General features: G+C 46.2%; 1 protein-coding gene across 1 annotated transcript in view; it reads left to right on the top strand.

The window, feature by feature from the left end:
• The window catches only part of LOC306919046 (mitogen-activated protein kinase kinase kinase 12-like), a gene marked incomplete at its 3' end in the record, with an annotated part of 25559 nt that extends 17716 nt beyond the window's left edge, over window positions 1–7843 (top strand). Inside the window, exons 8-9 of the mRNA XM_079531889.1 lie at window positions 5851–6025; window positions 7310–7843. Coding sequence (XP_079388015.1) covers window positions 5851–6025; window positions 7310–7843 — 709 coding nt within the window. The remainder of the gene's footprint in view (window positions 1–5850; window positions 6026–7309) is intronic.
• Window positions 7844–12385: the final 4542 nt, after the last annotated feature.

Genomic DNA, 12385 nt, shown 5'->3' with positions numbered 1-12385 from the left:
GCATTAAGGTGGATTCCTCCTCCATCCACTTGCATTAAGGTGGATTTCTCCTCCATCCACTTGCATTAAGGTGGATTTCTCCTCCATCCACTTGCATTAAGGGGGATTTCTCCTCCATCCACTTGCATTAAGGTGGATTTCTCCTCCATCCACTTGCATTAAGGTGCTCAAAAGCGCATGAGGCGATTTCACTCCTCCTTCCGGGTAGGAACAGAGTGCATTCTGGGATGGGTTGGACCCAAACACATGAACGCGCTGCCGTTGACTATCATTGCACGCGTTCACGTGCATTCACGTATGAAACAGCGTTCACGTGTCATCATGAACGTGCGCAATGATAGTCAACGGACCAGCGCGTTCACGTGTTTGGGTCCAAACTGCAATAACAAATTCGGCCACTTTGTCCATTTGGCCTCAGGGTTTCTCTATTCATATTATACTCTAAGGTTGAATCACCCTGAAGGTAAATTCTATCCTGACAACGACCACCAGATATTATCCTGCTTACCTAAATTAATACATTGACCCAAAACTCAACTAAAAAATGTATCCCATAAGTTGTTTCTGGCTGCGTCTGGCCAGCTGCAGGGCTGCGTCTGGCCAGCTGCAGGGCTGCGTCCGGCCAGCTGCAGGGCTGCGTCTGGCCAGCTGCAGGGCTGCGTCTGGCCAGCTGCAGGGCTGCGTCTGGCCAGCTGCAGGGCTGCGTCTGGCCAGCTGCAGGGCTGCGTCTGGCCAGCTGCAGGGCTGCGTCTGGCCAGCTGCAGGGCTGCGTCTGGCCAGCTGCAGGGCTGCAGCTGGCCAGCTGCAGGGCTGCAGGGCTGCGTCTGGCCAGCTGCAGGGCTGCGTCCGGCCAGCTGCAGGGCTGCGTCTGGCCAGCTGCAGGGCTGCGTCTGGCCAGCTGCAGGGCTGCGTCTGGCCAGCTGCAGGGCTGCGTCTGGCCAGCTGCAGGGCTGCGTCCGGCCAGCTGCAGGGCTGCGTCTGGCCAGCTGCAGGGCTGCGTCTGGCCAGCTGCAGGGCTGCGTCTGGCCAGCTGCAGGGCTGCGTCTGGCCAGCTGCAGGGCTGCGTCTGGCCAGCTGCAGGGCTGCGTCTGGCCAGCTGCAGGGCTGCAGGGCTGCGTCTGGCCAGCTGCAGGGCTGCGTCTGGCCAGCTGCAGGGCTGCGTCTGGCCAGCTGCAGGGCTGCGTCTGTGTGTGTTTTCATGGCTGTCATGTTGGAAACAGCAGTAAATCAAGCGGGGCGCAGCCGCACAGCAGGTGCTCCGAGGGTTTGATTAGACAGCGGTCTGTTATCAAGAAATAACTCACCACTGAATTCATCAATTGACCAATCAGAATCAAACATTTCACAAGATAGTATTACCCAAAGTGTTAATGTAACACAGCTCTGTTTACACCTTTATTTAATTCCTATTTATATCCAATATTTATACATTGTTGTATCTTGATTTTGTTGTTCCACTTTTGCTTTGGCAATGTAAACGTATGTTTTCTCATGCCAATAAAGCTCCTTTGAATAGAGAGAGAGAGAGAGAGAGAGAGAGAGGGGGGGGAGGAGGAGAGGAGAGAGCGAGAGTGAGAGAGAGAGAGAGAGAGAGAGAGAGAGAGAGAGAGAGAGAGAGAGAGAGAGAGAGAGAGAGAGAGAGAGGGGGGGGGGGGAGGGGGGAGAGGGGGGGGAGGAGGGAGGAGGAGAGAGAGAGAGAGAGAGAGAGCGGGGGAGGAGGAGGGAGAGGGAGAGAGAGAGTGAGAGAGAGGTGAGACATTCTATGTATGTTTGACATGAGTACAGCAAGGCAATCAATTCTGAGACACTTAGTGTCTGTGGAAACTGTGCGTGCGTGCGTGCGTGCGTGCGTGCGTGCGTGCGTGCGTGCGTGCGTGCGTGTGTGCGTGCGTGCGTGCGTGCGTGCATATTAAGGGTCAGTGTGATCTGAGTGCTTTGACTTCCTGAGGCTCCAGTAACTCACTCAGCAGAGCCACACCGCCCTCTTGTGGTGATGAAAAGCATCATAATTTTCAATGAAATGACAGCAGGATCCTTACTGGTCCATTTGGTTACATGTGGTCACTTTATACAGTTATGGTTAGACATAGTTTTACTGAGTTTATAAGGTTAGGAATAAGGTCAGGTTTAGACATAGTTTTACTGAGTTTATAAGGTTAGGAATAAGGTCAGGTTTAGACATAGTTTTACTGAGGTTAAGGTTAGGAATAAGGTTAGGTTTAGACATAGTTTTACTGAGGTTAAGGTTAGGAATAAGGTCAGGTTTAGACATAGTTTTACTGAGTTTATAAGGTTAGGAATAAGGTTAGGTTTAGACATAGTTTTACTGAGGTTAAGGTTAGGAATAAGGTCAGGTTTAGACATAGTTGTACTGAGGTTAAGGTTAGGAATAAGGTTAGGTTTAGACATAGTTTTAATGAGGTTAAGGTTAGGAATAAGGTCAGGTTTAGACATAGTTTTACTGAGTTTATAAGGTTAGGAATAAGGTCAGGTTTAGACATAGTTTGACTGAGTTTATAAGGTTAGGAATAAGGTCAGGTTTAGACATAGTTTTACTGAGTGTATAAGGTTAGGAATAAGGTCAGGTTTAGACATAGTTTTACTGAGTGTATAAGGTTAGGAATTTTTAGGTTTAGGTTAATTTATTTAGCATGTAGTCCAAAAAATAGACAATACATATCAAAAAACAAAAATACAATGCAAGGAAAGGAAGAAGCCAGCTGGCTTATTTGGAATCCTTTCCTGTATGAGGTCAATTGATTTAAAACAGATTAAAAGTTAAATTAAGAACAATACAAAAGTCTACAAGTTTGGCAAAGGGGGGCAGATGTGCAATAAAGAAATAAAAAACACAGACTGCACAAAAAAGGGAAATAAACAATACAAACAACAAACACACAAAAGAAAATATAACACATAAAAGTAAATCATGTAATCTACAGAGAGGAAGAAATAAGATATTTATTTAGATGTTATTTGAATATTGCCAAGGATAATGAGGATTTAAGTGAAGCATCTAGGGAATTCCATAGATGAGGGCCTCTAAATTTGATGAAAGATTGATGTTTGGAAGTGCGACAAAAAGGTAATTCAAAATCATCTCTTTGCCTTGTGGGGTAGGAGTGAATGTCAGAAGTAATACGGAGAAAATTGTGAAAAGAAGAGGGAATGTCTTGTTTGCATTTTTTGAATTTAAACATAAATAAACAGGTCTGAAAAACGTTTACTTTGTCAATGGGTAATAGTGAATATTTGATAAAGAGCGGGGCAGACGGCTCATACCGATTTGAATGTGAAATCATTCTCAGAAACCTTTTTTGAATGATCAGTAATTTAGAGAGATGTGTTGAATATGTAGCAGCCCAGACAATATTACAGTAATTAATATGAGGGAAAATTAAGCTATAATAGAGTGTTAAGTGACATGAAGGAAGAACAAAAGGGCAGATTTTTCTGAATATACCAAGCATCTTCATAGACTTCATACATACAGTATCAATATGTTGTTTCCAATTTAAATGTTCGTCTATAATGACACCCAAGAATTTAATATGTGGAACCTGGTAAATTTCAGAGCCATTGATTACAATTTTAGGTTTTTCTTTGGGAAATGTTTTGTTAATATTGCTAAAAATCCTGAAGTTGCATTTTTTTATATTGAGAGTAAGCTTATTCAATTGAAACCATTTGAAAACATCCAACAATTCATCATTAACATATTTAACGAGAGTATTTAAATCCCTGTGTGAGGCAATGAGATTGGTATCATCTGCAAATAAAATAGGAAGAAACTTATTGCAGTTCATGGTTAAATCATTAATATAAATAAAAAATAATGAAGTATGGAGCCCTGTGGCACCCCGACTGAGATTTTCAACTTTGCAGATATGCAACCATTGATACATACATATTGGTCTCTGTCTTCTAGATAATTAGAAAACCACTTGAGAGCAACATCCTGAAGGCCATATCTATTAAGTTTAGAAACAAGAATTTTATGATTTACAGTATCGAAAGCTTTGGTTAAATCCAAGAAAACCCCAAGGACAAGTTTCTCATCTTCTAGAGCAGAAGAGATATTGTTAGCAAGCTGTAACAGAGCTTGTTCAGTTGAGTATTTCTTGCGAAATCTATATTGGTGGCAATAGAGGATGTTGTTCTGAAGTAAGTGAGTTGAAATTCTGGAGTAGATAAGTTTTTCCAAAATTTTTGAAAAGCAGGGAAGAATTGATATAGGACGATAATTGCTAAAACTATTTGAATCTCCTGATTTGTGTAGCGGCACAACTTTTGCTATTTTGAGTTCATGCGGAACGACACCAGATTGTAAAGATAAACCAAAAATATGAGTTAAAGGTTGAATAATAAAATCAATTATTTCTTTGATGAAACTACTTCTGAACCCATCATGCCCTTCAGCAGAATTCTGAATGCTTCTCACTTCAGCAATACTGGGGTTAGGGTTAGTGTTAGGGTTAGGGTTAATACTGGGGGGCTCAAAACTGCAGAGTGGAGAAAACTGACCCTTAATCAGACTAGCTGGTATTTCATCAGAATCATTTATGTTCGCTGCCAGCGAGAGGCCAATATTGACAAAGAAATCATTTAAACCATTTGCAATCTCTCCCTGATTGAGAGGAGAACCTTAATTTCCTAGTACCTCAACTGGAACAATTAATTGGTGTTTTTTGCGTTGTAACAATTGATTAATGACACTCCACGTGGACTTAGTGTCATTAGATGCATGGATGAATTTATCTGAGAAATATTTCTTTTTTGCATTCCTTACAGATTGAGTGAAAGCATTTTTGTATTTCTCATAAGTGTCCACATTAAGAGGCGTGGGACTTAATTCTGTGGTGAACCAAAGGTTTGCTTTAGGAGCTTTTTTCTCTTTTGTAGAAGTTATCATTGGGAAGCATTTCTCAAAGACAGGATTAAAAAGCATTAAGAACAACTGGTAAGCCTTCTCCACATCTTGCAGCCCTAAAACACCATCCCATGAAACACACTTTATAGAAGATATGAAGAATTCTACATTCCTTTTGGAATATTTACGATATTTAATTTCCTCTTGTACCAAGTTATTACTAAGTGCATTATCATTAATATGAATTAATTGGAAAACTGGGAGATGATCTGAAATATCATTTAACAAGAGGCCAGAAGTAATTTCAAGGTTCAAAAAGTTAATTAAAATATTATCAATGAGTGTGGCTGATGAAGTAGTTATTCTGGAGGGTCTGAGAATTGAAGGCTACAAATAAGTAGAATAAAGAACATTAAGAAAATCTACAGTAGCTGACCGTTTACTGTTGAGAAGGTTTACATTAAAGTCTCCTAATAATACACACCTTTTCCGCTCTTTAGAAATCATTTCAAGCGTGTGATAAAGGGCATCATTAAAAATGGCAAGATCTGACTCAGGTGGTCTGTAAATGTACCCAATTATGATGCTTTCCCCATCAAAGGGTAAGCATGATGGAATTTCCACAAACACAGCTTCCACTGAGGTCTTATCAAAATACTGGTTTAGCTCCTTTTTTTCCTTGAAATTAAACTGGTCTGAAACTTAGAGGGAAACACCACCACCTGTTGTGGTGTTTCTACAGGAATGAATAGCATTATAATTTTCCAAAGGATAGAGACATGTAATATTATCGTGAAGCCATGTTTCTGAAATAAGGTGTGTGTGTGTGTGTGTGTGTGTGTGTGTGTGTGTGTGTGTGTGTGTGTGTGTGTGTGTGTGTGTGTGTGTGTGTGTGTGTGTGTGTGTGTGTGTGTGTGTGTGTGTGTGTGTGTGCGCGTGCGCGTGCTGTGCTCTTCGTGCGTGCGTGTGTGCGTGCCTAGGTGTGAGATCGAGGCCACCCTGGAGCGTCTGCATAAGCTGGAGAGAGAGCTTTACTCCAAGGAGAAGGAGCTGGAGGAGAGAGAGAGGAGACTGAAGCTCTGGGAGGAGAGACTGATAGAGAGGTCCAACATGTCCTCTAGTCCCCCTACGACCTTCAGGTCCAACATGTCCTCTGTGAGTACATTTATACTGGTTAATGTTAGTGTTAGTGTTAGGAGGAGAGAGAGGAGATACTCATGGAGAGGTCCAACACAGGCAACGGCAACGCCCATGTTCACGCTCACCCCCACGGCCGCTGGCACGAAACACGCGCGCGCATTCCATGGAGTCCCGTTAAAATTACGATCTTCATTGGCGGTTTTCCCGGAAACTACGCTGTCCGTCCGTGGTCTTGATCATCCATCCGATGTTCGGATCAGTTTTCAGATTTTTCACGGCATCGCGATTAAAATGTTAACGTTTCTGGCGAAAGATAAACAGCGCGTGCTAATGCTAACATAAGATAGAGATAAACAGTGCATGCTAATGCTAACATAAGATAAGGATAAACAGCATGAGCTAATGCTAACATAAGATAGAGATAAACAGTGCATGCTAATGCTAACATAAGATAAGGATAAACAGCATGAGCTAATGCTAACATAAGATAGAGATAAACAGTGCATGCTAATGCTAACATAAGGTAAAGATAAACAGTGCATGGTAATGCTAACATAAGATAAGGATAAACAGCGTGAGCTAATGCTAACATAAGCCATGTTTTACAATGGAGGTCTGGGAGCTGACAGGAAAACGGATGTGAAAGAGTAGTAATTTGCTCAAATCCTGGCGGCACAAGCTAACTACCATCTGTGGCCACATGGGGGCAGCCAAAGAGTTTGAACTTTTACAAACTGAAATCAGATAAGACTCAGACCACTTCAGTGCAGAACCCTTAAGGCCAACCAGGTGCTCTTAGTCTCTTCAACAACATGTGGAGGTCAACAGAATCAAATGCAGCACTAAAGTCATTAAAAGGTGTTGCTCAGGCCTGGGCCGGCTTAGCGGTCGAGGCACCTAGGCTGGTAATCCAGCATGACAGTGTGTCACAGGTTCGAGTCCCGATCCCGACAAACTTTGCTGTGTCTCCCCCCCCCCCCCCCCCCATATCTCTCTCCCCGTTTCCTGTATACCTACTGTTAATCTATCAATAAAAAGGAAAAAATAAAAATAAATCTTAAAAAGAAAAAATTGTGTGGAGGTCAATAGTATCAAACGCTGCACTAAGGTCATTAAAAGGTGGAGGTCAATAGTATCAAACGCTGCACTAAGGTCATTAAAAGGTGGAGGTCAATAGTATCAAACGCTGCACTAAGGTCCAACAGGACCAGTACAAAGGGTACTGGGTACAGATCCTGACTGAAAACCTTCATATAAACTCTCTCTCTCTCTCTCTCTCTCTCTCTCTCTCTCTCTCAGTTCTTCTCGCCCATGACCCTGGGGGGTTCGTCATCGTCCTTCTTCCGCTCTCACTCCCAGGAGTCCAACAACAGCCTGAGCAGCGCCGGGGTCAGCGCCGTCAGCGGGGTCAGCTCTCTGCTGCGGACCCTCAGCAACGGAGACACCGCCGCCGAGCGGGGGTCCGGAGGAGGGGGGGCGGGGCTCCACGCCATCATGCTGAGGGGGAGGGGCTTCCAGGAGGCCTTCGGACAGGACGAGGATGATGATGATGAGGATGAGGAAGGCGGTACTCCTCCTCCGGAGGTGGACCTTAACAGCGTTGCGGGGGGGGGGGAGTGTGGGGGGGAGGGGGCTGCAGGTGACCCTAACCCGCCGCTTCCCGGGCGGGGGGGGAGGGGGAGGGGGAGCGATGGTGGAGGAGCAGCAGTGCACCTCCTCCTGGGAGATGCCCCGCCCCTCCCACCAGGGGGAGCTCCAGAGGAGCACGATGACCACCATCCTGAGGGGGGGGTTCTCCTCCTCTCCGGGGGGCTTTGGGGAGGAAGAGGATGAGGAGGAGGAAGAGGAGGAGGAGGAGGGAGGGGGGCTCCAGAACATGCTGAAGGGTCTTCGCCAGGGCGGGTTGTCCTCCTCGTCCCCCGTCCCGGTGCTGGGGGGGACGTTCGGGGACATGCTGTCCTCCCTGGACATGGACCGTGACATGGACATGGGGGGGGGAGTGACCGCCAAGTTCAAAGGTCACCACCATCACCACCGCAGCGAGGGGGTCCGCAGCGAGGTCATCAGGGGTCAGGGGGGGGGAGGAGCGGGGGGGGTGATGGTGGTCCAGGGGTCGTCGTCGTCGGAGGCCAGAGGTCGCGACCTCAGCGTGGAGGAGGTCAGAGGTCAGGTGGGAGGAGGGGGGGTGCAGGTGAGCATGCGGGCCTCCTCCTCCTCCTCCTCCAATCAGAACTCTACGAAGAGCTGCAGCGTTCGGACGAGCCGCGGCATGGCGGCTCTGGAAGCCATGGATCTGATTGGCTGGTCCGATGACAGCGACTAGCCCCGCCCCTAACCACACCCCCCTAACCCTAACCATGGATCTGATTGGCTGGTCCGATGACAGCGACTAGCCCCGCCCCTAACCACACCCCCTAACCCAGTGGTTCCCAAACTTTTGATTTGTATTCTCAACGGGTTGAGCCGTAAACATCTTCTCTCATGGGGGTCCCTGGGGGGTCCCTGGGGGTCCCTGTGGGGTCCCTGTGGGGTCCCTGGCATGTCTGTTCAAATGGGGGTCCCTGGGGGGTCCCTGGGGGGGTCCATGGGGGTCCCTGGGGGTCCCTGGGGGGTCCCTGGGGGTCCCTGGCATGTCTGTTCAAATGGGGGTCCCTGGCATGTCTGTTCAAATGGGGGTCCCTGGCATGTCTGTTCAAATGGGGGTCCCTGGCATGTCTGTTCAAATGGGGGTCCCTGGCATGTCTGTTCAAATGGGGGTCCCCGCCCAGGCGGTGGCGTAACCGTCTGGGCACCCGACTGGTAATCCAGTCGCAGTGTGCCGCGGGTTCGACTCCCGAGCCCGACACGGCCTTTACTGCATGTCTTCCCCCATCTCTCTCCCGTTTCCTGTCCCTTCAAAAAACCAATAAAAGGCATAAGCCGCAAAAAAATATCTTAAAAAAAAAAATGGGGGTCCCCTGCTAAATGATAGTTAGGAACCAAATGGACCCTTATGGGTCTGTAACTCTGAGAGTGTACAAATGGACCCTGATGGGTCCAATGGGTCCATTTGGTTCCATGTGTACACTCTCAGAGTTAAATTAACATTGATTTTACAATATAAATTGGGGTCCCAGAGATAGAAATGCCATTAAATGGGGGTCCGTAGACTAATGCATGTCAAACTGGAGGGTCCTTGAAATTAAACAGGTTGAGAATCACTGCTAGAGTCGTAGAAATCTTCTCTTATGGGGGTCCCTGGCATATCTCTTCTAATGGGGGTCCCTGGCATATCTCTTCAAATGGGGGTCCCTGGCATATCTCTTCAAATGGGGGTCCCTGGCATATCTCTTCAAATGGGGGTCCGCGGGGCTGTTACTGTCAACTTGGGGGTCCTTGACATGGACAAGTTTGGGAACCACTGCTTTAAATTAGGATGAACAGAGCGGCGAAGTTCTGGGGGCTTATTTCTGATTTGTCGGTGCATCGCGATACACAGGTTAACACACACACACACACACACACACACACACACACACACACACACACACACACACACACACACACACACACACACACACACACCGATATCAAAGCTACTTTAGATTTAGAAGCCCAGATGTGAGTCGTGTGTCCATTTGCAAACACACCTTGTTTTTTTCTTGTTTTTTCTTGTTTTATTCTTGTTGAAAGCGTTTAATTTAGTTTTCGTATCCATGCAGATTGTATGCTAACCGCTGCATTGGGGAGGCAACGGAACCGTACGTAGCTAGCTTACCGCTACACTGAGAACGCAACGGAACCGTATGAAGCTAGCTTACCGCTACACTGAGAACGCAGCGGAACCGTACGAAGCTAGCTTACCACTACACTGAGAACGCAACGGAACCGTACGTAGCTAGCTTACCGCTACACTGAGAACGCAACGGAACCGTATGAAGCTAGCTTACCGCTACACTGAGAACGCAGCGGAACCGTACGAAGCTAGCTTACCACTACACTGAGAACGCAGCGGAACCGTACGAAGCTAGCTTAAGCAGACAGGCGAAGCTCTGTAACAGCCATGTACACGCAGACAGGCGAAGCTCTGTAACAGCCATGTACACGCAGACAGGCGAAGCTCTGTAACAGCCATGTACACGCAGACAGGCGAAGCTCTGTGTAACAGCCATGTACACGCAGACAGGCGAAGCTCTGTGTAACAGCCATGTACACGCAGACAGGCGAAGGACTGCCTAACACACAGACAAATCGAGCAAAACCCGTTGCGGAGCCATTTCCTTCCCAAAAAGTGTGTGTGTGTGTGTGTGTCTTACTGTGAAGTAGGAATGCAAAGACGCTTGGCATGCTGTCACAACCATGAGCTTTTGAGAGAGTTTAGTTACATTACTCACTTGGAACGCTCGTTAACGCCTGACGTTATTACTATTACTATTACTATTACTATTACTATTACTATTACTATTACTATTATTATTATTATTATTATTATTATTATTACTTTTAATTGTATTATTATTAATTTGAATTGTATTATTATTATCGTTATTCTTATTGTTATGGATCTAATTCGTGCAAAACAATAAGCTTTGACTTCATAAATGTCTAACTGTGATCCACTGTGTGAATTTGTATCTTTTATGTTGGCATTTCTCTCTCTCTCTTCTCTCTCTCTCTCTCTCTCTCTCTCTCTCTCTCTCTCTCTCTCTCTCTCTCTCTCTCTCTCTCTCTCCGTATATTTTATCATTTTTCAATAAAATAAAGGAAGCACACATTGACGACTCGAGGTCTGTTATTGACATGAACGTGTTTTGGGACTTTTACTTAAATTTGTGTTCTGTACCTTATTTTGTCGTAGTGTTCTGTGATTTCCTGTCTGCCTTGTTTGCGTTCTCCTGCCTTGTCCCTGTAGCCACCTGTGTCCTGATGTCTGTATCAGTGTAACTCTAGCCTCTGTGTCCTGTTGTCTGTATCAGTGTAACTCTAGCCTCTGTGTCCTGTTGTCTGTATCAGTGTAACTCTAGCCACCTGTGTCCTGATGTCTGTATCAGTGTAACTCTAGCCACCTGTGTCCTGTTGTCTGTATCAGTGTAACTCTAGCCACCTGTGTCCTGATGTCTGTATCAGTGTAACTCTAGCCACCTGTGTCCTGTTGTCTGTATCAGTGTAACTCTAGCCACCTGTGTCCTGTTGTCTGTATCAGTGTAACTCTAGCCACCTGTGTCCTGATGTCTGTATCAGTGTAACTCTAGCCACCTGTGTCCTGTTGTCTGTATCAGTGTAACTCTAGCCACCTGTGTCCTGGTGTCTGTATCAGTGTAACTCTAGCCACCTGTGTCCTGTTGTCTGTATCAGTGTAACTCTAGCCACCTGTGTTCTGGTGTCTGTATCAGTGTAACTCTAGCCACCTGTGTCCTGTTGTCTGTATCAGTGTAACTCTAGCCACCTGTGTCCTGTTGTCTGTATCAGTGTAACTCTAGCCACCTGTGTTCTGGTGTCTGTATCAGTGTAACTCTAGCCACCTGTGTCCTGTTGTCTGTATCAGTGTAACTCTAGCCACCTGTGTCCTGTTGTCTGTATCAGTGTAACTCTAGCCACCTGTGTCCTGGTGTCTGTATCAGTGTAACTCTAGCCACCTGTGTCCTGTTGTCTGTATCAGTGTAACTCTAGCCACCTGTGTCCTGGTGTCTGTATCAGTGTAACTCTAGCCACCTGTGTCCTGTTGTCTGTATCAGTGTAACTCTAGCCACCTGTGTCCTGGTGTCTGTATCAGTGTAACTCTAGCCACCTGTGTTCTGGTGTCTGTATCAGTGTAACTCTAGCCACCTGTGTTCTGTTGTCTGTATCAGTGTAACTCTAGCCACCTGTGTCCTGTTGTCTGTATCAGTGTAACTCTAGCCACCTGTGTCCTGGTGTCTGTATCAGTGTAACTCTAGCCACCTGTGTCCTGTTGTCTGTATCAGTGTAACTCTAGCCACCTGTGTCCTGTTGTCTGTATCAGTGTAACTCTAGCCACCTGTGTCCTGGTGTCTGTATCAGTGTAACTCTAGCCACCTGTGTCCTGTTGTCTGTATCAGTGTAACTCTAGCCACCTGTGTCCTGTTGTCTGTATCAGTGTAACTCTAGCCACCTGTGTTCTGGTGTCTGTATCAGTGTAACTCTAGCCACCTGTGTCCTGTTGTCTGTATCAGTGTAACTCTAGCCACCTGTGTTCTGGTGTCTGTTACCCTGTCCCAGTGTTGATTGTGTGTTTCAGTTCACCTGTGTGTAGTGAGTCTTTGTCTAAATATTTATGCCCCAGTGTTTTCAGTTCCATGTCAGTTCGTCGTTGTGAATGATGTGGTCAGTTCCTTGTGTTTGCCTAGTTTATTCATAGTTATTCCAAGTCATAGTTGT

The sequence above is a fragment of the Electrona antarctica genome (assembly GCF_951216825.1).
Source record: "Electrona antarctica genome assembly, contig: scaffold_227, whole genome shotgun sequence".
In the NCBI taxonomy this organism is placed as follows: Eukaryota; Metazoa; Chordata; class Actinopteri; order Myctophiformes; family Myctophidae; genus Electrona; species Electrona antarctica.
Note: the sequence above shows the minus strand (reverse complement) of the source record. Positions and strands in the feature narration are given on the sequence as shown.